At 36.1% G+C, this 24,676-nt stretch overlaps 1 protein-coding gene across 2 annotated transcripts in view; it reads right to left on the reverse strand.

Annotated features, from left to right (window-relative positions):
- Nucleotides 1-24,676, reverse strand: part of XIRP2 (xin actin binding repeat containing 2) — a gene marked incomplete at its 5' end in the record, with an annotated part of 257,546 nt that overhangs the window by 89,780 nt on the left and 143,090 nt on the right. The window contains one exon of one of the 2 annotated variants that reach the window (XM_081095195.1): nucleotides 11,971-12,106. In XM_081095195.1, coding sequence (XP_080951321.1) covers nucleotides 11,971-12,007 — 37 coding nt within the window. Of the gene's footprint in view, nucleotides 1-11,970; nucleotides 12,125-24,676 lie in introns of those variants that run through there. The other variant, XM_081095194.1, reaches the window with a different exon arrangement.

A 24,676-nucleotide genomic window follows, 5' to 3' on the forward strand; every position in this document is an offset into this window, starting at 1 on the left:
TCAAAAGTAAGCTGGAGCTGAATATCTGGAACATTCCTCTCACAGAAAGAACAGTCAGCCACAAGGAGTTTACTGCAGGAGTCGCTAAAAATTAATTTAAAAATATGACAACAAGCAAACAGAGTTGATTCACTCTACAATCATTTGTCAGCCTACTAACACATGAACTAAATATCTTGTCAAAATGAACAAAATATCTTGTCAAGATATTCAAAAAATATCTTGTCAGACTTAAGAGCTAATTGTTTTGAAATCTAGTTAGAAACTGATTTTTTAAAATTTTGTTTAAATGGTTCCTTCATTCTGAATAATGCCATAGCAACCTCATGCTCCCAGTTTTCTTCTATTTCTCTCACAATTTGTAATGGCCTATTTTGTAATGGGTTTATGTACTTAATGTCTGCTTTCCCCACCAGAACGAAAGCCTCATTTGAGCAGGAACAACATTTTTATTCACCATGGTATATCTGGTGCCTGGTACCCATAGGCATATAATTAATTTGTTGCTTGAATAAATGAATAGTGATTTCTATAATTCTATTAGCACTTAGTATTTTTATATGTCTAGCAGTCTTCTGCACTAAACTGAGTTCCTTGAAAGCAAGATTAGTCTTAACTCATATTTGTGTCTTCTGAGTCTAGTGTATAAGAGATGATCAATCATTGCTTGTTAAATGAAATAATTCAACCCAGATGTTACAACATTGCTTCATTCACACAAAAAACTCCAACACATAATTTCCTTGAATGACTATGTGAAGAGAGAGGGAGGATCCCAGGATCCACCTGGGAATAGATTTGTTTCTCTGTCTAAAGGATTTTTAGCCAATCTGAACTTTTACTGTACCTTTTGTTGTGTTCTTATGCTTATATTGTTAGCTGCTTCCATATTTACTGGCCCATCCTCAAACTTTAAAATTTTGATCCCATTCCAGCCCAATTCCAACCTCTCTCCGAACACAGGCTAGATCTTGGTACAGATGAACGGCTAGGATATAGTGGAATTTCCCTCAGTAAACAAAAGTCCAAGGTAACATAGTTTACCAGACTAGACTAGAGTGCACACACACAGACACAAAGCACTTGGGGAGTTTATTAAAATGCACTGATACTCAGAGGTTCTAAATACATGAGATTAGGCTACATTTTGCTTTAAACTGTAGCCTGCACTGAGAAATCTGCATTTTAACAACCATGCAGGGAAGTGTTTTCAGACATGCAGGTCCAGATGGTAAAACCTGAGAGTTCAGAGAGGATGTTTCATGCATCCTTGGGTTGTCAGTGCCGACGCCTAACACCTAATTGGTGTTAACATTGTCTTAAAATATAGATGTCTATACTTCCTTGAAAACTGTTTTCTCATGAACTGCCTTTTTTTTTTTAACCTTTTTCTGCCCCCAAATTCATTTCCTATTATTTCTTATCTGGTGCTATGTACTAACCTCAATAGGAATTCAGCCAATTGACTTATATTTAATGACAGCCTTTTTTATACCATTCGCAATGCCCCAAGTCACTTAAGATATCTAAATTGTTTATTAAGAGCCAGTTGAAATGCAAACAATTTTAGCACAGCCCTAGAGCCACTGAAACCCAGTCCAGATTGCTTTGTAATAAGTGAATAAAAATTGAATTCACTCCTTTGCAAACCTATAAAAGAATCTAGACCTTGTTCATCAGACAATGAACTTTCATAAAATGAACTATGCCTGAAAACAGATTTTATTTCAAGTTACATGATTTTATATTAACCTCTCCTAAAATACTTTCTTTATTGACATTTAAAACTTAAAAATCTACCATCAGATTGAAAAGAAATTGAAACAACAGTGGTGTCTAAAAAATGTGGAATCAAATCAATAAAAAAGTCAGTTTCACTGCCCAAATGACCACACATTTTAATATTATTTTTTCTTTGTATTGCTATTATAAAATTTAAACTTAACTTTTTACAGCTTTTTACAATTTTTAAGCACAGTTATGCCACTTATAGTACAATGGAAATTTTAATATTTTTATTTAATCAAAAAGTTGGCACATGCTTAGGAATTTTTCTATTTTTTAAAGTTACTCTATTTAATTTTTTAAATTATTCTATTTTTAAATTACTTTATTTTTAAAATTAAATTTAAAATGTTCTATTTTAAATTAATAATACACACATGATTTCTTGCTGTAAAACATTAAAGTAGTACAACAACCTGCCAATACATGTTAGAATATTTTCTATGTCAATACTATTTGAACTATATTATTCTATGTAATATTTCATGGTATAGGTGAACCATAATTTATTTAACCATTCCTTGATTGATAGACATATAAATAGTATTTAATTTTTCTCTCATAAAATAAATACTGCAATAAATATCCTTCATCATTGAACACCGTACTCGCAGTATTACACTTATATAAATAGATAAACCTTGATGTAGAATATTTGGTATGACATTTTGAATTTTAATTAACACTGTTAAATTGTCTCTCTCAGAGACCATACCATTTCTATACTACCATCAACAATGTATAAAAGAGTCTGTTTCTTTATATATCCTGAAAATGCAAACTGTCATACAACTTTTTTTATTCTGATAGAATAATGCTTAATCACATTAATTTTTATTTTCCTAATTCATAGTAGTGGTCTTCACATTTTCATATTATTATTATTATTATCCAATTATAGTTTTTCTTTGTTTCATTTACTTTGTCCAATTTTAAATTTTACTGTCTCTTCTTTGGTAGATACTTTCCATGTATCCTGGATATGAATTTTTCTTGGTTACTTATGCTGTAATAGTTTCTTTCTATTTTTCTAGGCCTTTAATTAGTTAATATAGTGTTCATAGACTAGAAGTTTATATTTTATTGTTATAATAATTGATCTCATATTTTCTCTTTCTGTTTTTAGTGTTTCTTGTTAATTCCTTTTTGCTTTAAAATCATAAATATATCTCTAGAATTATTATAATATTTGATAGGTTTTGAGTCTTATGTTTAGCTCTTTAAACCAACCAGAAGAAATTTGGTGTATAATGAAAGACAGGATCTTTTTGTTAGTGGCAGGCAATTATTCAAGTTCTAGTATATCTACTTCCAACTGACTTGAATATTAGATGTTTTACAAACTAAATTCTATAATATACAAATTTATCTTTCCAGAATCTCTAATTTATACCTGATGCCTATGTAAATGTAGTTCTGCTCTGTTATATTGACTTATACATAGCCTTGTTTCTCGTCTACATTGTGATTTTTGATGGTGAGCTCCTGTTTATTGGAAATTTATCTTTGGGACTTTTTTGAGGCCCTGATTGAAAGTGCATTCCTCTACATGTTAACTATTATTGATGAACATTTGTACTGTTTCCTGTGTTTAGCTATTATAAATAAATGCTATTATGAAGGTTTTTCTATATGTCTTTGGCTCACATATATACACATTTGTGTTGAGTACATATCTAGGATGCAATTATTAAGTTATAGGATATATGTATGTTCAGCATTAACAGATAATGGCAATCATCTTTCAAGAGTGGTTATACTGATTTGCACTCTGAGCAATGCATGAGAGTTTTAGTTGCTCCATATCCTCCTCAGCACTTGGTATGATCAGTTTTATTCATTTTAGACATTCTGTTTGTATACTGGTATCTCATTATGATTTTAAATTTTATTTCCCTGCTGACTGAGATTAAATAACTTCTAACATGTTAAAAAAAGTGCATTCCTCTAGAGAGGATTTATATTTTGCTTTTACTAGCTATTTATCAACTTAAATCCATTATAAATTAATATGAAAAATTCTTAATAGTTTTTGGTTTATAATATAACGAAAAGTGATGGGCCAAGAACTCTGACACCATCTTCCCATAAGGCAATATGTCATTGTTAGGGATGGAGAGTGAAGAAACTTAAGCAATGAGTCAAAGTATTGTGACAGGATGATATAAAATAGGTTTGGAGGTGGTGTATTAAATCCTTCCCTGATGTTTATGAAAAGCAATGGTCTCACCAAGTCACTAGAGAATGATTACGTCTCCAGTAATAAATCTGGAACTACCTAGGATGTTAAGCGCTGAAATATTAGAGCAAATAAACTGTTAAACAGAATGAGTTTCCTATTATGTTTGGCAAGAACTGATATGTTTTGTTTTGTTTTTGTAAATACGTGATCTTTAAAAATGGAACAAGTGGCCTTTTGTCTTAGGCAATATAAAGTTATGTGGTATTCTTCAAGAATTCCTGAGACCCTTTGGCTAGAACTGTATGTACCTTCTAACTGAGGTCTCATATACTATTTCATCAGTTTGGAAGTTGCAAATAAAGAATCCTAACTGGGACATGCAGAATTTATTCATAGAACATTATTTTAGCCCCGTCCCCGTATTTATAGCTGTGGAAAAAAAGAGCCAAATATAGAAACATGTAGCTCTTTGTAAATGTAACTCTACAAAGAAAAAGTCATGTGCTGTTACTACTTGGGTTTTCACATTTATTATTAATACGTTATTATTTGTATAATTCACCATGGACACTATATATTTTAAAGGGCATGTGAAGCTATAGTAACCAAAAATAAGAAATTATGTTTAAAAGTTAAACGTTTATGTAAGATATTTCTAATATTAAATGTCCATAACAAATTGTTATGGATAAAGTACCCATTTTAAATAAGATTATTTGGCTCAAAATCTGAATATACAATTTAAAACTTCATACACCTTGAAAACTTGATTTTTAAAATTGATAATTAACTAATACACACCATGTTTTTCATTTTTCTCCCCATATCTGGGACTATCTAGAGCTTAGTATTGTCCCTAGAATCTTAGCTTTTATCCTGGTGAAAAATAGCCCAAACTCCACTCTCTTAATTTTGTAAGCATTGTTCAAATATGCCAATGAACATGTTAATTAACACTGAAAGCACAAAAATCAAGTCTTCCTTTTTTATTCAAACCATCTTTTATAACCTGGTAGCTGAGCCTAATTAACCTGAATTTTTCACCACCCCCCACCTACCCCAACTCAGAATTTATCACCCATTATGGCTGCAGCTTATGGGGATACAAGGACATTTATTGAAATGAACCCCTAAGCATCAAGCATATGGAAGTATCCCTATTCCCCAAATTCCTTACTTTTAATGCCCCTTCATGATTTTACAGAATGTACCTGGAGTGGTCACCCTTTCTCCTATTCCCCTTCTCAGACACCCCGTCTTTCTGTTCTAGCTGAACTTCAGATCATGCTTCAAAATCACTGGGGGGAAAACTTAAAGTAAAAAGAGAGGAAACTCAGCACTTCTATGAAGCATCTCTGGGCCCAGGTGCTTCCTACGTGTCTTTCTACTGTAGCACTTCCATCTTCCAATACTGATGTGTTTATGACTCTGCCTCCTTTCTTACACTGTGAGCTACTCAGGAGCAGGGTCTGTATCTTTATCTGCTCCCCAATATCAAGCGCAGAGGCAGGCGCATAGTACGTGTTCAGTAAACATTTACTGAGTGTACAGGGTTGCTACTGCTTCCCCGTTGTGTTAATCTTTGACACCAAAGAAGTTCTTTAATAATTGCATTCTAGCTGCTTCTCAAAAGCTCCATAGAACTGCTTTAATGTTTTCTTTTTCATTTTTCTTCCTGCCTTTCTTCCTCCATTCCTGTTTTAGTTTCTTTCCCTTCTTTTCTCTTCCTCCCTCTCTCTCCCTCTCTGCCTCTCTCTTCTTTTTACCTCCCCTTTCATTCAAAATCACTGCTTCAAAGTAATAAGTTTTCTTAGTCATGCACTAATCCGTAGTGACTGCATTTTTAATCCTTAAGCCCAGCTAGGATTACTTCACACAACACCTGTTAACAAACTTGCCCAGTGGGGACCTACCACATTTGTGAACCTCTAACGCTGCCTTTATTTTGGAACACTGACGGTTATGTGAACTTTGCCAACCTGGATAAACACATGGAATCATGAACTCAATTTAAGATTGGGGTTCTTGTGTTTCATCTGTGTACTGACATTCTAATTTCAAACCTATTAGGTAACAATTCTCATGTCCCTTTTCCTGGAATAACCAAATCCTGGTTTGGTTCCCATGTATGGGCTCCAAGTCTTCAACCAGCCCTGTGATTCTGCCTACACACCTTTCCTCCTGTCTGGGCCTATCTTATAAAGACCATACTAGAGTGATAAATAACCCAAATGTATAGGACGCATATTGAGAAACAAAGGGAGATGGAGTTCTATACACTTGGCATTGGTGACAGTGGTAAGATATAAGGGTTTTGATAACGTATTTCTTTCCTCCGCTGCTAGAATTGCAGAGAAACTAGCAATATAATTGCTTCAACCATGCGGCCTGGAATCACCCAGGAAGGATTCTGCCTTAAATCTCCCTGGATATATTTGTATTGAACACATTAAAGATATGACTTTGTATGCTTTGAAGAATAAAGATAAAGAGAAAATATTTTATTCAAGTCTTTGCTTAAATGCCATCTTTCTGTTGTGGCTGACCATGACCATCCTAATTAAAACTGTAAACCTCCACCAGGCCTCATCCCCTCTATCCTAGTCTATAGTTTTTATATCACCTATTACCTTCTGAAATGTCATTTACTTCTTCACTATTTTTATTGTTCATGGTGTGTTTCTTCCTTTTAGAATTCAAGCTGCATGAGGACAGGGGTTTTCTTTTTTCTCTTTCATCTTTTACTCATCGATGTCCCCAAGCATGGAGAATTGTACCTGGCACATATAGGCACTCCATAAATAGTTGCCACCCAGCCCATGTGGCTCGGTGGTTGAGCGTCGCCCTATGAATGAGGAGGTCACAGTTCAATTCCCAGTCAGGGCACATACCTGTGTTGCGGGCCCAATCCTCAGTGTGGGGCATGCAGGAGGCAGCTGATCAAATGATTATCTCTCATTGTTGATGTATCTGTCTCTCTCTCTCCCTCTCCAATCCTCTCTGAAATTAATAAAAATATATTAAAATACTAAAAATAAATAAATTCTTGCTGAATGAATGAATGGACTAATGAAAACAGCACGTCAAAAATATTCTCTAGAACTAGATATACATTTCTGATTCTATAGTCAGAATGTTTAAAAACAATATTTATTTCTTTCCAACTGAGAGGAGGTAAAATGAATGAATTATTTTCAAGAGGGATATTTATATTTGTTTTTCTCTTTCTTTGATGGCATCACGTTTTAAAATTAAGTATGACCATGAACAAAATCAAAATGAGTTCCTGGGATTTTGAATATTAATCAGTGGACATTTTCCAGGATTCCAAGGGGCTGATTTTTAGCAACCATGTGAAAGATCTCATGAATAGACCTTCCATTACAATTTCCTCAGAATAGGAAACTCCCAGCTGCCCCTTCCACCAGAGCCCATGATTTAACTCTGCAATTCGGTTTGACTCACTGACTATAAAAGTGACTGAAGGAACATGCGGGAGTCATTGAAATAGTGCAGGTAAAACCCACTTTAAGAACAGATCAAACAGATCAGACAATTTTGATATAACAAAAGGATTCTTCACTTCGTAGATTGTCACCTCAGAAACATTTAAAATACTTTTAAAAAAACATATAAAATTATTTAAAATATATTTACTAATGAAATGTCTCCCATGGGAATTAAAATAACATGGCGGTTCCACAGGAGATTGTTGAAGGCATGAGAGAAGGTGCAGTGGGTGAGAAAGCAAGTCTGGAAGCAGAAGCCAGTGTTGGAGTCGTAGGTCCAGCGTGGTGTATCATGTCCAGGGATTAGGTCTGAAGGCTGTCCTCTGAGTCTCATTAGAGAGAACAAATCAGTCAGAGCAGAAACAATCGGGCCGGTGGCTAGAGCTGCTGTGACTAAATGCCTGATTTATTTATGTTTCCAAATGAAGCATTTAAAAAAATTAAATGAACATTTCTATTAATTTTAAAATATCCTGTTACTGCATTTCACTGAAATTTGTTGACCTTCCTTAAATATTTAGGGAATGGTGTGCTCCTGACCTGAGAGGATTCATATTCCTAAGACAATTAGCGCTAGAAAAGATGATATGGAAAACTCATAGCCTCATAGTAGATATTTGTATGCCTGTGATAAAATCATTGATTTTTAGCACGTGAAAGGGACATGAATAAAACTATTTTTTCTTAATTTTATCACTAGGAAATACTAGAGAAGAGACCATCACTAGCTCTTGAAGGCAATCTTTTTTTTTTTAATGTGTGGATTACTACTACACAGTTTAATTATTTTGCTGAAATGAATTCTCTGTTCACTTATTCATATGCATTTTAATAAAGGCAAATTTTCAGAGAAAAGATAACATAAAATGAGTAAGAAGCTTCTAGATCCCTTCCTATGAGAAGGGTGAATGAGGAGCCCCTTGGAGAAATGACATTTGCTAAAACTGTGTTATCCAAAACAGTGACTATTTAAAGTTAAATTAATTAAAATTCAATAGAAGTATCAATTAAGTTGCTGTGTTACATTAGCAACTTTTTGAGGGCTTAATAGCCACTAGTGGTTACCACCTTGAGCAGCACACATATGGAACACTTCTATCACAGAAAGCATTGCTCTAAAATGTCTGATTTTAAGTGAAAAATCAGATATGTGAATAGCAACCACTCACACACAAATACATATACTGCACATACATCAATTACTTCAGCAACATTAATAATTGAATGGATCTCACCACTTAAGCAGAAGTGGAAAATGAAAAAGAAAAGAACCCTCAGGTTGTTTTGTAAAACCTGCCAGAGAAGATGAATAGCCATTATAAGAATAAATTTAGCTTTAATGGAGCAGAGTAAAAAGAGAAATACAGCAGGTAATTCCTAAGGTTTATTACAAAAGTCTTAAAAGAGCAACTTTGAATGTATAGTTTACTTGTAGTATTTTATACTTTGATAATTTAGAATATTAATATTAAAATTATGGTTTGGAGAATAAAAGTGAAAAGCAGGTAATTGTCATATTTAAAAAATGCCAAGTAGTTTAAACTTGAAAAACATTACCCAAATCACCTATGCTATTTGAAGCATCGTTGGATACAGAATTTTTCAGCAGAAAAGAATAGATTTTTACTCTCCATACAGGTGAAGCAAACTATGCAAATCAGTATCTAAGACTCTGAATATTCCCTTTACAATTTATCGGTCTTGAAATAGCTGAAGGAAATTCCATAGATCAGATTTTTATATACCTACAATACAGTTAGTCAAAACCATTTATATGGATTTATTTTTCTTTCATAACTATCACGTCACCCAAATTTATCTAATTGTGGATTTGCCATGGCTGGCATTTAATTTCCAGTGAGCCACATCTTCCTGGAATCACTGAAAGAGCGGTTACAGTATATCCCAAAGAAATTGTGAATAGAATACACCAGCATGTACAGGAAGCACCATGATTTACTTGACACCAATACATCGATGAGGAAAATTGAACAGAGCTAATCCGGGTGGGTGGTGAGAGCAATTAAACACAACCTAGGAGCGGGTCAGCAAGCATAGGAAGGAGAGCGGGGGGATGCTGGCCTTTCTTGTGCTGCTGTCCTGACCATGGAGTTGAGGATAAAGGGGCGGGAACTAATCCCACAACCACCTCTGTTCCTGAGTTTTGAGATGGAATCATCGATTTACATTGATTTGACTAAATTCTAAAAATGCAGAAAATTAGGTAGCTATATTTTAATGATCTATTCTAAGTTTATTTTTTAAAAGATCTATTGTAAGTTTACTTTTTAAAAATTTCTACTGCCTATGAAAGAATACATAGTACCTTCAAGTATGAAACTGTTGAGGGTAGTTAGAATGTTTAACTAGTAAGTGAAGCTATCAATTCTGGAAGCATAGATTCAGGCAGAAAACCCCTGGTGTCCTGATTGCAGAGTGAAAGCAAGAGGTTTTAATAAGAAAGAGCATAGGAATAATTACATGAAAAGAAGAAAAAAAACCCGATTGGTGCTGACAAGCTGACTCTTGTCTATATGCGATCTGTTACTGATTCTAGCTTCAGACAGGAGCTCCGTAATCATCAGTCCTGGGGACCAGCATGTCTACTTTCCTGCTGTCTTTACGAACAATTGTGTGTAAAACAATTGTGCTTTGGCCCAGCCCAAAGGTCCAGGGACCAAGACAAGCATTGTAGTTCCTCTGGAATATCAGCTCCAGCCCCTTTTTAAAATGGTTCCATTTCTGTCATTTATCACACTACTTACTATGTTCATCCTTAATGCAATATGCCCATCCTGTGTTTTTAAAATACCTGGAAATTTTCAAAATACCTGTAAATTTAACTCTGAGGTCATTCTTACATTTAAGTCAGATCTTGATACTAAACAATGGGTACCTTTCAGAATACCTTTTCTAAGCTTGTAACACAAAGGGCTTTTGAAAGCCTTGGCGTGGAAACCAAAGAAAACACAGGCGAGAAGTAAGGTGACATGAGTGGAGTTGTCATTTCATGTAATTTTGATCAGTTTGCCAATCTCATATTTGCTTTCCTATGTGAAGATCTCCATGGGCCAGTGTCATCAGAACATAAATCATTCCCTACAACTTCCCTTTTTAGACCGCTGGTAATCTAATTCTTTTGCATTTAGCCAAGTGCACATAGAGTTTAATCACAGGCCAGAAATATGTGGAGTAAATTCCTCAAGACTAATACTAATCATATTAGGATATCAACTGAGCATACAAAAATGAATTAAAAATGAAAGATAGAGACTGAGATGGCAGTTTACATGTCGTTAGAAATCCATGCCCAGTTCATCATTATCAAACTCTCCTTTATTCTTCCCACACCTACCGCCCACTCCAAATTACATACAGAAACCAGCTGGGAGCATATGTAAGTGATGCTGAGGTTCAGTCTGAACACTAGAGTTTCTCACACTTTAATGTGCACCCGAGTCAGCTGAGGAGCTTGTTAAAATGCAGGTCCCGGTTCATTAGGAAGAGTGTGGGGCCCAAGGTGCTGCATTTCTAATGCGCCTCCAGGTGATGCTCATGCTCTGACTTACAGATGAAACTTGAAATAGCAAAGTTTTAAAGTAGAGTAACATTTGCTTTCCCAAATTGTCAACTGTCTGTCATTTTCCATAGACTATGTCACATTGCTCTGCTGACTGGCAACTTGACAGTATGTATATATATATATATATATATATATATATATATATATAGAGAGAGAGAGAGAGAGAGAGAGAGAGAGAGAATTATATTCTAAAAGTTGTACTAATTATGATCATTAACAGACATCACAAACACTAAAATATGCATTACTTGTCTAAAATGGAAAAATCCAGAATATGACTAATCAGAAGTGATAAATGATATCTGTGTTTTCCAATAAATTATTTATATTTTGCACTTTTTTCATAATTGACAATTATATTAATAGTGTAATTTCTAACATATGAGGTACTAACTTTTTAATGACATTGTAAAACATTAATCAAGTTTATGAGGTTTTTACCTTCAATTATGACACTATCGTTATTTTTTATTCCACATTCATTAAGCACATTTTGTTTAATTGTCTGAAAAGAGCTGCGGAAGGTATTTTTAATTTTTTTATATTTTGCCTGACAGTTACTTATATTTTACCCTTTTTACCCCACAGAAAGGAAGACAAATATGTTTCCTTTCTGCTTGCAGATGATGGTCAATTGCATTGTTCCAAAAGTCTAATATTGAAAATGCTTGTTGTTCTGGTTTATAATCACTTAAAATATATTTTATTGAGTTTTAAAAGTTTAAGTCAAATATAATAGAGATAAAAGTATTTAAATATACCTCTATTTTTCTTGAATTGTGTTCATTGAGCTATCTTGTCATCTTTCTTCTTACTAATTTTTAAATAAAACCCTCATATATTTTATTTGTTAGCCATTCATGTTATACAATGTATGATCCCAAGAAATCAAATCAAAATATTATGCTAACCTTCATAGGTGTGGCTGTGACCACTTTCAGATGACATCTTGTCAAAAGATGTTTCCTCACTTTTCTTGTCGGAATCTTTCACAGAATCTTCGGGCTGGCTCCCAGGGCGACTCTTAAATGTTGGTGAATACAAACTTCTCTCTATTTCCTCTTCCTGTTAGAAGACATGAAAGGGATGCATGATAAAAGCTATCAGCTGAAACAGATGTGGCTGTCAGGGGGCTTAGACAGCAGCAGTGAGAGAGGGAAGGGGTTTCTAGGAGTGATGCTTTCCAGTATGCTTTGGGGGAAATTCTGGTAACTTAGCCAGAACTGCAAACACACGTCTGGCCCTTAGTGTACTTTCCTGCCACTAGTTCCACTTCTAAATTAGTTTTTCTTTCATGTGACTTACTATTTCTCTTGTAAAAGGGAGAAAATGGAAATAAGGTCACAATACAATCTAATATGTTAATACGTGCAACTTCCTGAGGCCTGAGAAATATCCATCAGGGATTTCAAAAATTAGCAATATATCAACATTATGTGCTTAAGAGAGAGGAAATTAGTTTTTTTTAATGTCCTGTTCACCATATAATGATAATCTTAGTAATTATAGAGTTCCCAAATTACAAAGCATTCAGCCACCATATAGTAAGTACATTTTGGCAATTCATACAGATTGTGAAATTACTTCTTTGAGAACCTAATTCAAAAATTGGAGAGATAAAGTTTCCCATAGGAAAAAAAAAGTATAAAGGATATTCCAAATACAGGGAATCTAATGTTCCTTATTTTACAGAATGAATAATATATGCTAATACTATAAACCAAGCCAATCAGACTATTTTAAATTAAAAAAATTATAAAAATTAAGTAAAGAAGCTGACATGTTGAGAAGCAATTTAATTTAAAAGTAAAGTAATATGTTAGAATATTTTCAATAGCTACTCATAAGGTTTGGAGTTTTATACATGAGGTTGTGTTTTCTGAACAGCAGCCATTCAAACAATGACGTGATGAATTACTCTTCACTTTTCTTACATTTGAAATACACTGACATGAGTGAGTAAACGTTTGAGAGATAGCTAAAAATTCTAAAACATTTCTTAGAGTAGATACATTTTCTCTATCTATAATATGGTTGCAAAAAGCAAGGCTCTTAGAGAAATAATCTCTTGGCATGTTTTTTTAATGTTCATGTTCATTTATAATTTTATGTAATTATACAGATTAATTTTAAAATATTGGTATGTGTTTAATAACCTGGTCTTAAAATATTCCCCAAATATATAATGTATACTATATTCCTTACTGTGACTTTTAACTGGAACTGAAAACATTTTAGGAGAAAACCACAGGAAAATGTCTGTACTTTTTTCAGTGCATTGCCTTTAACATTTGTGTTTCCAGCTATTATCAAATACCCAAGGGTTCATCGCAGTAGTGATGCATTCGCTGGTGAGACCGCGTCAGCCATGCTGTGGCATGCGGGTGTGCGCTTCCCAGCTGGTGAAGGAGCGGGGCATCCTTACCTCACTGTAGTCTGGTGTCCTCTTCCGCTGTCATGGAAAGTGACGGCTATGAAACGAATGCAGTATGTTCGTTTTGTTTCAGCAATTTTTATTTTTTAGAGAGAGAGAGTGGAAGAGAGAAGGAAAGACAGAGAGAAACATCGATGTGATAGAAACACTTTGATTGGTTGCCTCCTGCATGTGCCCCGACCAGGGCCCGGGCCAGGGAGGAGCCTGAAACCAAGGTATGTGTGCTTGACCGGAATTGAACCCAGTACCCTTTGGTCCACAGGCCAACACCCTATCCACTGAGCCAAGCCGGCTAGGGCTCAGCAATTTAATCCAACTCCTAACACTGGCAAAAATAAAATAAGATAAAGAGAAAATAAAGGTGCATAAACAGTAGCGATTCCCTTCAGAAAATTTTTGTTTTGACAACAGTTGGAATGCTGAACATGATCCATGGAATCGACTGATGATGTGAAAGGACTCTCTGTTTCATATAGAAACATGGAAATGTGATTTGGTGAAATTGTTTAAGCAAATATTCCAGGCAGTGATGATATTAACTTACATTATATTGGTATTCTCAATTTTGAATTCATAAATATCAACCAAAGGACTCATATGCATGCATATAAGCTTAACCATGGACTCAGACACTAGGGGGAGTGAGTGTACAAGCTGGAGGGTGGGGGAGGCAATGGGCGGATAAGGACACATATGTACTAGCTTAATCAATAAGGGGAAAAAAAGTTCAACTCAACTAAAAAAAAAGAGAGCATCATATACTGAGGCCGTCGGGGACCCACAGACAGTCCACATACAAATGTAGTTGGCAGACCTGTTTCCAAGTCTCAATCATCAGGTCCAAGTCATTCTTAGGCAAGTTCCTTACTGCCCTGGCAAGGTGTAAGGAGGCGCCCATGTAGAGACCTAAAAGAACTTCTCAGATGAGTTTGAATTGAGTTGCTTCTAATCAAACCAGGAAACTGCTTTAATCACTTAATCTGTTTTATGCACTGTGCTTCTACAAGAGATTTACTTTGAGTAAAAAAATCTACTGGCTTAAATAAATGCACAAAACACCAGTTTAGAGGAAAACGGTGCAGCACTTAATGATGAAAAACGAACTGAAGCCTCCTTCTCCCCCCTTTGCTACTTATTAGTTCGGGTTACTTGACCTGTCTGGGACCAAGTTTTCTTATTTGTTATGTGAAGAGATTTAGTCACCAAACATCTAACATTCAATAACCAAGCATTTGTAGTGAAATTTTAATTGAAATAAAGAAATATTGTTCATCTTTTGTACCTTCCAATCTAGTAAGGGAAACACAGAGTAATGAAGCACATAAATCAATGTATATATGCAACTATGTGCAGATCACAAGGGGAGGTACATAATCTCTGAGTGTTTGAAATGGGGAAATTAACCTAGTGAGGAAGGTCACATGAAGCTCCCCTCGGAAAGGAACTACAGCTGATATTTGAAGGATAAAATGGGGCTTAGCCGAGCGAAGAACTTTCCAGGTGGAGAGAACATGTGCAAATGCCCAGGGCTGACAGGAAGCACATTGGATAGAAATGCCGTTGGAGCAGGGCGTCTGAGACAGAGTGTGGTGCTGGACGACTGGCCAAGGTAGATACACAGGCTGGGTCACAAAGGACCTTGAGGGCCATATTTACTATTCTGGTCTTAGCTGTATGGGAGTTACTAACGAATTTAGTAATGTGTGCATGCATGTGTGTGTGTGTGTGTGTGTGTGTGTGTGTACATGTGCACACAGCACAGAATCATTCTTCAGTGTGACAAGCTCAGCCTACCTATAAAGTAGGTTTTCTCAACCGTGGCACCCGTTGACATTTTGAACCAGATAATTCTTTGTTGGGGGGCGGGGACTGTGCACAATAGTATGTTTAGCAGTATTCCCTGTCTCTCCCCACGAGATGCCAGTAGCACTGCTCCCCGGTTGTGACAATCAAAAATGTGTTCAGACATTGCCAAATTTCCTGTGGGGAACTAAGTCACCCCTGGTTGAGAGCTACTGCTCTAGAGTAGGTTAGACTGAAAGAAAGTAAAAATATATGTGGGAACACCAGTTAGGAGCTTGTGGTAGTACTCCAGGCAAGTGATAGCCATCTTGGGCAAAGGATGATGATGAAAATAGAAGTGAACTAAGTTGAAAGCGAATTAGGATGTAAAACTGACAAGACTAGGTAATTGATTGAATCTGAGGTTTGTATGTATGTGAGAAAGAGAATTTCATTTTCTTCCTGGTGTACACAACTAAATGGATTATGGTACCATTAAATAATGTCAGAGCAACCAAGGAAATCTAGTTGGGAGAGAAGATAGATTATCAGCTGGGTACCAAGATGCCCAAAGGCAGTGGGATATGTAGCCCTATAGCTTAGAGGAGAGGTTCTAAATATAAACAGTTTGTGACTCACCTGCCTTTTAGTGGCAATTGAAACAATGGATGTCAATGAACTTGCCTCCAGTATGAGGAGGAATAAGAAAAAAAACTAAGCCTTAAAAAATGTTGACATTTAATATTATGGCAGAGGAACAACAGCAGACAAGAAAAAGGAAGAAAATCAGAAGAAAGTAATATCTGTAATGATATTGCACTCTTATTAAAAGCATAAATTAGGCAAGGATTTAAATATATCTTTTGAGTTTAGCAACATAAATATAAAATGTTGAGTAAAACTGTTTTGGTGGAAGTAAACAGGTGGAAAGGCAGATTAAAATGGGTAAAGGATTTACTGGGAGTTGGTAAGTACAGGTAACTTCTTGACTAGTTTAGCATTAAAGTAGAGGGGGAAATAGGGCAGTAACTTGAGAGACATGTTTTGTTTTAGAGGGCGGGACTTGCATCTGTTGAAAAGACATTTGGAAGGATTTAGTTGGCTATACAGAAGAGGGCAGGAAATATCAATGGTGTAAAATCCATGAGAGGGGCAAGAAGGTAGAGTGAAAAGCACAGAAGGAAATATAGCCCAAAGATTGGTAAACATAAAGCAGTCCTGTTGTCACAGAGGGGAAGGGAAGTAAAATTAATGTAGATATATATGATTTATGTGCTTGGTAGCTTGAAGATAAGAACATTCCAGTACGATACCATCAGTTGTTTTTTTCTGTTAGGATGTGAAGTGTGATGAAAGTGGGAGGAACATTTGAAGACTTAGAAGAAAGTTTAATCTCATTGCTGTGGGGAAGTAAGTGAGATGAGCAGACAGAGATGACCATGGGGAATGCTGCATTGGGATCCCATTTCCAGGGCTACTGTTAGACCCTGTCAGGTGACTATGACTGAAAATTCTCCACAATTCTACTCCAGGCAGTGAGAAAGCAGATAGCTGACTTTAGCCAGGAAAAGGCTTTCTGAGGACAAAAAATAAGATAAAATGTGAGTTGCAGACTAAGGTATGGGAGGGGACAGGTACAAGGAAATTTAGGTTGCCATGAAGATAACTAAGAATCCAAAATAGATTAAAAGGGAATAAAGTAAAAGAAGGGTGAATTAGAAGATAGAAAAAGAATCAACAGATGGAAATCTTGATGAGTTAAAGAATCCTGTAACTGAATACTTGGGAAAGAAAATTGGAAAGAAAGCAGACCAAGATGTTTGCTTGAGTGATCTGGGAAGTAGAACAGTTAGAGTTGCTAAGATCCAGTTGTGACCATGAAAATGGAAACTTAGTGAAGTAGAGGAGAAAGTGTTAAATAGGAGGAAAGCTAGGCGCTCAGGGACTATCATGATGCCTCAGCACAATGGAGGGCTTGGAAGAATGATTAAAATTGTAAACTAATTGTCAACATTCCAGGTAAATTTAATAAATAACAGTGACAAAGGGGGACAAGGTGGATATACCTGATTGTAATGAGCCTCCAATGAGCAGAGTTTTAACCAGAAAGTGGGAGAGGAGTGGTCAGAAAGAACGGTGGCCTCAAAGTACAAGAGCAGAATTCAGGGATGGTGGTTTTCAGGGAAGAATCATGCTCTATTAAGACAAAAAGGCATAGGAAGCATTTGGAGAAGAGGTTGAGGGTACAGAGAAGGCTGCTGGTAATGGAGAGGTAGTTCCAGAAAACTCCGACTTGAATAATATCTAAATAAATAAAAATTTCCAACAATGTCTACAATTTGTCACCTTAAAACCATGAAAGCAAAGGAAGGGGGGGGGGGAATTTAAGATTAAAAGAGAAAAATTTCCTTGTTATTTATGTACATTTTTATTTAACAATGTATAATTATAAACGTAGAAGATACACTATATATATATATATTTAAAAATATAAGAATGAAAAATGTCAACCTTTAATCATGTTCTACTTCACAAGAGACCATGGAACTTAAGACCACCTAAAATGGTCAGAAATCTCTTACCAGGCATTTCAAAATAAAGTGGTTTGCCTGGTTACCTCATATATTTTCCTTTCAGTGTGGATCCATGAGTGAAGAAGTCATGAGGGGGAGGGTGTAGAAGATGAGCACAAAATAATAAAATAAAAATGTTTGGACTTGTCTATATTTAAAATGCTGAACTAGTTCATGTACATTCCCAGACTCAGTGAATTCTTGGGAATTGTTCATTCTTTAAAGTTTTATAATCCACTAGAGGCCCAGCACGTGAAATTCATGAGCAGGTAGAGTCCCTAGGCCTGTCCTGCGATCAGGAGCATCTTCCCTGGCTGCCTCAGCCGGCCCTGCCCCCCTGCCCTCTGCTGCCATCCACCCCTGGTTCCCCGTTCACCATCAGGCCATCGGAGCCTGCCGGCTGGGGAATGGGACCCAGAAGGTGGTCAGTGCGCCATATAGTGACTGGTCCAGCGGTCGTTCTGGTCATTCTGCCTTTAGGGTCAATTTGCCTATCACCCTTTTATTATATAAGATTTGTCTAAATCCCTTTCCTAAAAGGCTTTACCTCCTCCCCCTGTGTATTAAAGTATCTCTTCCCTCATAACTGACTTCAGTGAAAACTCCTTTATAAAACTTCTTTAATCATTCTGATTGACACTCATCTTTCATTCATTCAAAACATTTTTTGAACACTTAATATGTGTCAAGCACTGTTCTAGTCACTGAATATAAAGAAGGAAGACTGGGTCCTCAAAAATCTCATAGTCTAGCTGCAGAGAAAGAGACATCAATTGAGCTTTATAACACAAAGTATGTGTGTAGTAATAAGCAAATGTAGGCATCCTAGACATAGAGAAGGAGGATTACTATAAGGTGTGGTCAGAGGAGGCTGGAGTTGAACTCATCCTGTAGATAACAGGAATCCTTAAACATGAATTAAATGGGGATGATAATGTTGGAGTTGTACTTTAGAGAGAATACATACATTAGCTATATGAAAATATATAATAATGAGATAAAATGGCAACATCTTATATAGTAAGCATATCAAGAACTTAATGTAAATTTCCAACTGAGGGACAGAACAAGCCTACCATAGATAATCAGAAGGGTAGTAGAAAGAGGAGAGCAAATATAAAAATATTTAGGCATTGATTTACTAATTTGAAGGATAAAGGTATTGGAGGAGCAAACAAAGTCTAGCATAACTCATAGATATTCTAATTTGGATGGATCTATGGAATTAGCAAAACAGGATGAGTTCTTCACCAAACCAATCAGTGCCTCAAAGAGGTAAAGACCAATGTTGTGCTCTCTTCTGGACCCACCACAGAAAGCAAGGTAATCTAGAAGAGATTCTGGGGGCTCAAGCATACGCCACACCCTCAGTTTTGAGGCAATATTCCCTTTTATGGGATCTTATGTTTCATCCATGAAAGTGAAACTGAACTTTTCCATGGAAATATTTATAAAGAACAACATGGTTGTCTTGCTTTAAAAAATGATGCCTAGGTTTCATTTTTGAGGGTCTGGTTATGAATTAAGTTTTTGACATATTGAATAGTAATTTTTCATGTGGATATATGAAGATATTCAGGAGGTAGCTAGATTTCTAGACTCAAAGGAGAAGTCTGTGCTTGAGTGAAAGATTTAGGACTCATTATCAAGAAGGTAATAGTTATAACAGTGAGAGTCTATTAAGTTACCCAATTAGAGTATGTAGAATAAGTCAGATTGGGAGAAAAGAACCTCAGTGACATTTAAGAGACAGGCAAAGGAAGATTATCTGCTGAAGGCAGTAGAATTGAGGAATAGTCAGAGTAGGGTTACTCCCAGTCCATCTGGTGTCTTCCTGTGAATTAGAAAAAAGGCCTCTCCTTCATAACACTGTACTCCATCTATCAAAAAGTTGCCACAATATACTGCTTTTGTTAGACCAGAAAATGTTACTGCCATCTGCTGGAAAATTGTCTTAATAAATATAATACCCAACTTAATTTTTACGTGCACTGCTTTCCCTTAGATGTGTGACCTTGAACAGCTTACAACCTGCACAACTATATGTGGCTGCCTGAATCAGACAAGGAAGAGTGAAATCTGAGAACATCAAAGAAGTAGGACATTTTAAATGCAGCAAGGAGTTTACAGAAAAATCATGATGAAAAAAATCCCCTGGTTTGGGCAATTATGAGGTAATCTTGGTTAAAAATTGTCTCTGAGGAAGAGAATTGATTTAGGAAGGACTAATAATGGGAAGAAAGAGACAATGATATACATACCTATCTTAATCCTAAAGAATTTGAATTGTAATAATAATAGTAACAACAACTAGAAAATACTGAATACACATAACATATTTGGCACTGTTTTAAGCCCTTTACATGTATTACACTCAAGTAATTATTATTTCAACTCTATGAGAAGGTGCTATTATCTCTATTTTAGAGATGATGAAACTGAGGGCTCATAGGAGATGGCCAAAGGCACAGATAGAGAAAGTGAGAGTGGCACCTGGATGAGTACGGATCTAGAAGATCACTGCTTTTAACATTTATGGTCTTTCCCATTTCTGAAGGGACAGGCTGGGGGTAACTTTCCCAGAAGACCCAATTTGGATTCAAAAGGCCAGTGTTCAGTGTCAAGCTCTCCCATTTAACAATGAAGTTACCTTGGCTAATTCTTCACATCCCTGACCCACAGTTTTCTCATCAGAAAAATGAAGACAACTACTGTCTACCATAATTATTTTTATGGCACTTTTAAAATGACGGCCACAAAGTGCCAACAGTATCTCTCATCCACATGCTCATGTGCAATGTCACCTTCCACTCCTTTGTCAAGAAGTAATGTCTGTTTCTCCACCTCTCTGAGTCTGGGCAGCTTTACCCAGTGAATATAGCAAGTGTGCCTACTAATGAGGCTAGCATTGGATAAAGGGCCCTGGAGAATGAGGAGGGACGGAGGGAGGGAGGGAGGGAGGGAGGGAGGGAGAGAGAGAGAGAGAGAGAGAGAGAGAGAGAGAGAGAGAGAGAGAGAGAGAGAAGAAGAAGAAGAAGAAGAAGAAGAAGAAGAAGAAGAAGAAGAAGAAGAAGAAGAAGAAGAAGAAAAGAAAGAAAGAAAGAGAGAGAGAGAAAGAAAGAAAGAAAGAAAGAAAGAAAGAAAGAAAGAAAGAAAGAAAGAAGGAAGGAAGGAAGGAAGGAAGGAAGGAAGGAAGGAAGGAAGGAAGGAAGGAAGGAGAAGGAGAAGGAGAAGGAGAAGGAGAAGGAGAAGGAGAAGGAGAAGGAGAAGGAGAAGGAGAAGGAGAAGGAGAAGGAGAAGGAGAAGGAGAAGGAGAAGGAGAAGGAGAAGGAGAAGGAGAAGGAGAAGGAGAAGGGAGAAGAAATAGAGAGAGAGAGAACTTGCAGCACAGGGTATCAGATATTCAACAGCAGAAGCCTTGCAGCTCACTTTGGATGCTCCCTTTCAGAAGCCAACACTATACTTTGAGAAGCTCAAACTGCTTGGAGAAATCATTTGTAGGTGCTCCATTCTACAGCCCAACTGATTTCCCAGGTGACTGCAGTGTGTGTGAAGCATCTGGGTTGGCCAGTCTTAAAGAGTCTTCAGAAAACTGTAGCCCTTTGATTGAAACTTCATGAAAGATTCTAAGTAAGTACTGCCCAGTTGAGTCAAGGCAATGCATAGAACCATGAGAGATAAAAGTAAATTGTACAGTCACCACATTTTGGGAGTGGTTTGCTATGCAGTAATAAATAAAACATTATCTTCACATATGATGTACCCTGTGGTTCAGCTTCTGCACACCTCATTTTTCTAAGTAATAAAGAAAACTGGAGAAAAGAAATAGTCTTTAAAAAAATCATAAAGACCAGCATTTCTTAATATTACTTTGTGCAAGTGTTCTGCTCTACATGCATTCTTTTTATTTAATACTTTTAACAGTACTATAAGGTAGTTACCTCTGTTTCACAAGGAAGAAACTAAGATTAGAGAGCCTAGTTAGTGTACCCAAGACCATATGGTAGAAAGTGCTAGACCTAGCCTCAAATGCCGATCTATCTGATGCTAAGTCGATATTTTTTAATTGATACATGAGCCTGTCTTCCTTGTATAATTTATTTACCAATCTCAGAAACTGAAATAATATGTATTAGAATGGGATGACAGGTAAAATGTCAAGTCCTTAACAGCTATAATCATATCTTATTCCTCCTCAAACCTCTCATTGCATTATATACTGCAGGCATTTAATAAATGTTGAGCTGAATTTTCAAAATTCATGACATTTTATATTCATTTAGCATCCAGGACCAGAAGATATATATATATATATATATATATATATATATATATATATATATATATATGCAAATACAATAATTAGTTGGGGAAAGCTTAAAGATTGTCACTCTATTGCATGTATCACTTAAGAAGGTCAAAAGAAACCAGGTGGCTGCTCTCCCATTTAAGCATACTTGATAAAGAATTTTGATGTTGGGTTTATCAGTTGGGTAAACTGGGTTGCATGTCTTTCCAGTAACTTCTCAGTAACTTGGCATTTAGAACCTTTTAACATAGTCCCACTGGGTCTCACCAGCCTATGCTAGACATTCTATCTTTCTGGTTGTTCTTTAAGAGACAGGACTTGGTGTATCCTGAATCATCTTTGGACTTTCTGTCTCTAAACCTGTATTCATACACTTTCATAGTTTTCTATAGAAACTCCAGTTCTCTTTTCACAGGAGGTTTAAGTGGCACTTGCTTTAGGAAGTTTTACCCTAAAGCCACAGCATGAAGCAATCCTCCCCATATCAGAACGTCTCCTTAGTGCATTTTCATCCTGCTTTGTACTCTAGTCATTTTCGACACATCATGTTTCCCCCGTTGCACTGTCAGCTCATTAAGTACCTGCTTTATTCATCTTTATAGCTCACATAGAGTCTAACATAGCTTTCCTTGAACATTGCAGATACTTACTAAATGTTTGTTGAATAGACTCTAATAATTTTTAAGTTTTATATTCACATAAAGCATTCAGAAGAAAATGCAATCCCAGAAATGGCCAAAGATGGCAAAAACGTGTTGCATAGAGTGAAAGGAGAGGACATAAAGACAACAGGCTAACTCCTTACAATATTTTTTTAAAATATATTTTATTGATTTTTTACAGAGAGGCAGGGAGAGGGATAGAGAGTTAGAAGCATCAATGAGAGAGAAACATTGATCAGCTGCCTCCTGCACACTCCCCACTGGGGATGTGCCCACAACCAAGGTACATGCCCTTGACCGGAATCAAACCTGGGACCCTTGAGTCCGCAAGCTGACGCTCTATCCACGGAGCCAAACCTGTTAGGGCCCTACAATATTTTTTAAATGTTCCTTTGGATAGAACTCAACTCCTAAATTTCCCTAGTAGTCTAAAGCAAAATTACTTTATCATAATTTTAATAACTTTAAGTTTAAAAAATCCATTATACATTAGAGAAAAATTAAAGTGTTAAAATTATTGTCTATAAGCAAGACATTACGCATTTTTAAAAAGTACAACAAAACAATTTCCCTTTCTAAAAATAGATCATCAGTTCTTGTGGTATTTCTATTACTCCTTCCAGAATGGGTTTATGTGTTAAATAATAAAATAAAAGCTACAATTTTCCAGGAAAGAAAATGAATCAATAATTTTTATGATTTTCAAATTATTTTGATCAATCTTTATTGACTATACAGCCATAAAATCAATGCCATCCATGCCATTTCTATAGGCACTCTTTTCCTGAGTACTACAGTCTCCTGTTCTACTCCCATGCCCTCAGACAGCACATGTAGAAATGTTAACTAGATCATTTCAGTTACCTACTGTCATGGGCTTTATTTGTGCACCCCCACCCCCACCCCCGCTCCCAATTTGTATGTGAGAGCCCTAATGCCCAGTAATCAGAATGTGACTATATTTGGAGATAGGGCCTTTGAAGGAGTGATGAGCCCATTAGGGTGGGCTTTAATCCAACCTGACTGGTGTCCTTATAATACGAGGAAATTTGGACACACAGAGAGATACCACGGGTATGCATTCTTCGGGACTGTGAGAAAATAAAATTCTATGGATTAAGCCACTCAGGCTGTGTATTTTTATGGCAACCTTAGAAAACTAATGTACTCTGCTTGGACCTAGGGGAATAGGATATAACTGGACATTGAACGTACCTATTAAAGTGAGTAAGCTCCTCAGTATCTTTAAAAACAATAGATTTATTTAACTGACTGTCTACAACTAGACAAACACTCCTTACTAATGCCTACTGATCCTGAGACACCCTTACTGGATGAATTTAACAACTATCAAAGTAATTGTGCACTCACAATTTTTGAATGCACGTTTATCTCATCACATTTACTCTGCATTGGGTGTAATTCTCATATGTGATGTAAAGTATGCAGGCCCTAGAATCTAAGATAAACCACAGGCAAAAGGGTTCCCAGCTATTTTATTACCTCCTGATCAAAGTGAGATAAACATTCTTGAAATGCTGAATTTTTCCAATATACTTCCACTGAGATGCAGCCTGTATTCCAGTCAATTTAATTAAATTCGGACAGATTTTTAGGACCTCAGATAAAATGAATGCAAGTCCTATCTGCCACTTGATAAGCCAACACAAATTAAGGCACAAAATCCCATAGAATGCTCTGGAGTGAAGATCTAAAGCAAAAAACTATGAATACATAAATGGCATTGACCCTTAAGGTTATTCTCACTGTTTTATTTTATGTTACATTTAAATTCTTTTCTTAAATTCTCGATTTACTACTTAAGGACATTCTTCACCTTGGCTTTAGTTCTGGAAT

Source organism: Myotis nattereri, assembly GCF_964212035.1.
Source record: "Myotis nattereri genome assembly, chromosome: 7".
In the NCBI taxonomy this organism is placed as follows: Eukaryota; Metazoa; Chordata; class Mammalia; order Chiroptera; family Vespertilionidae; genus Myotis; species Myotis nattereri.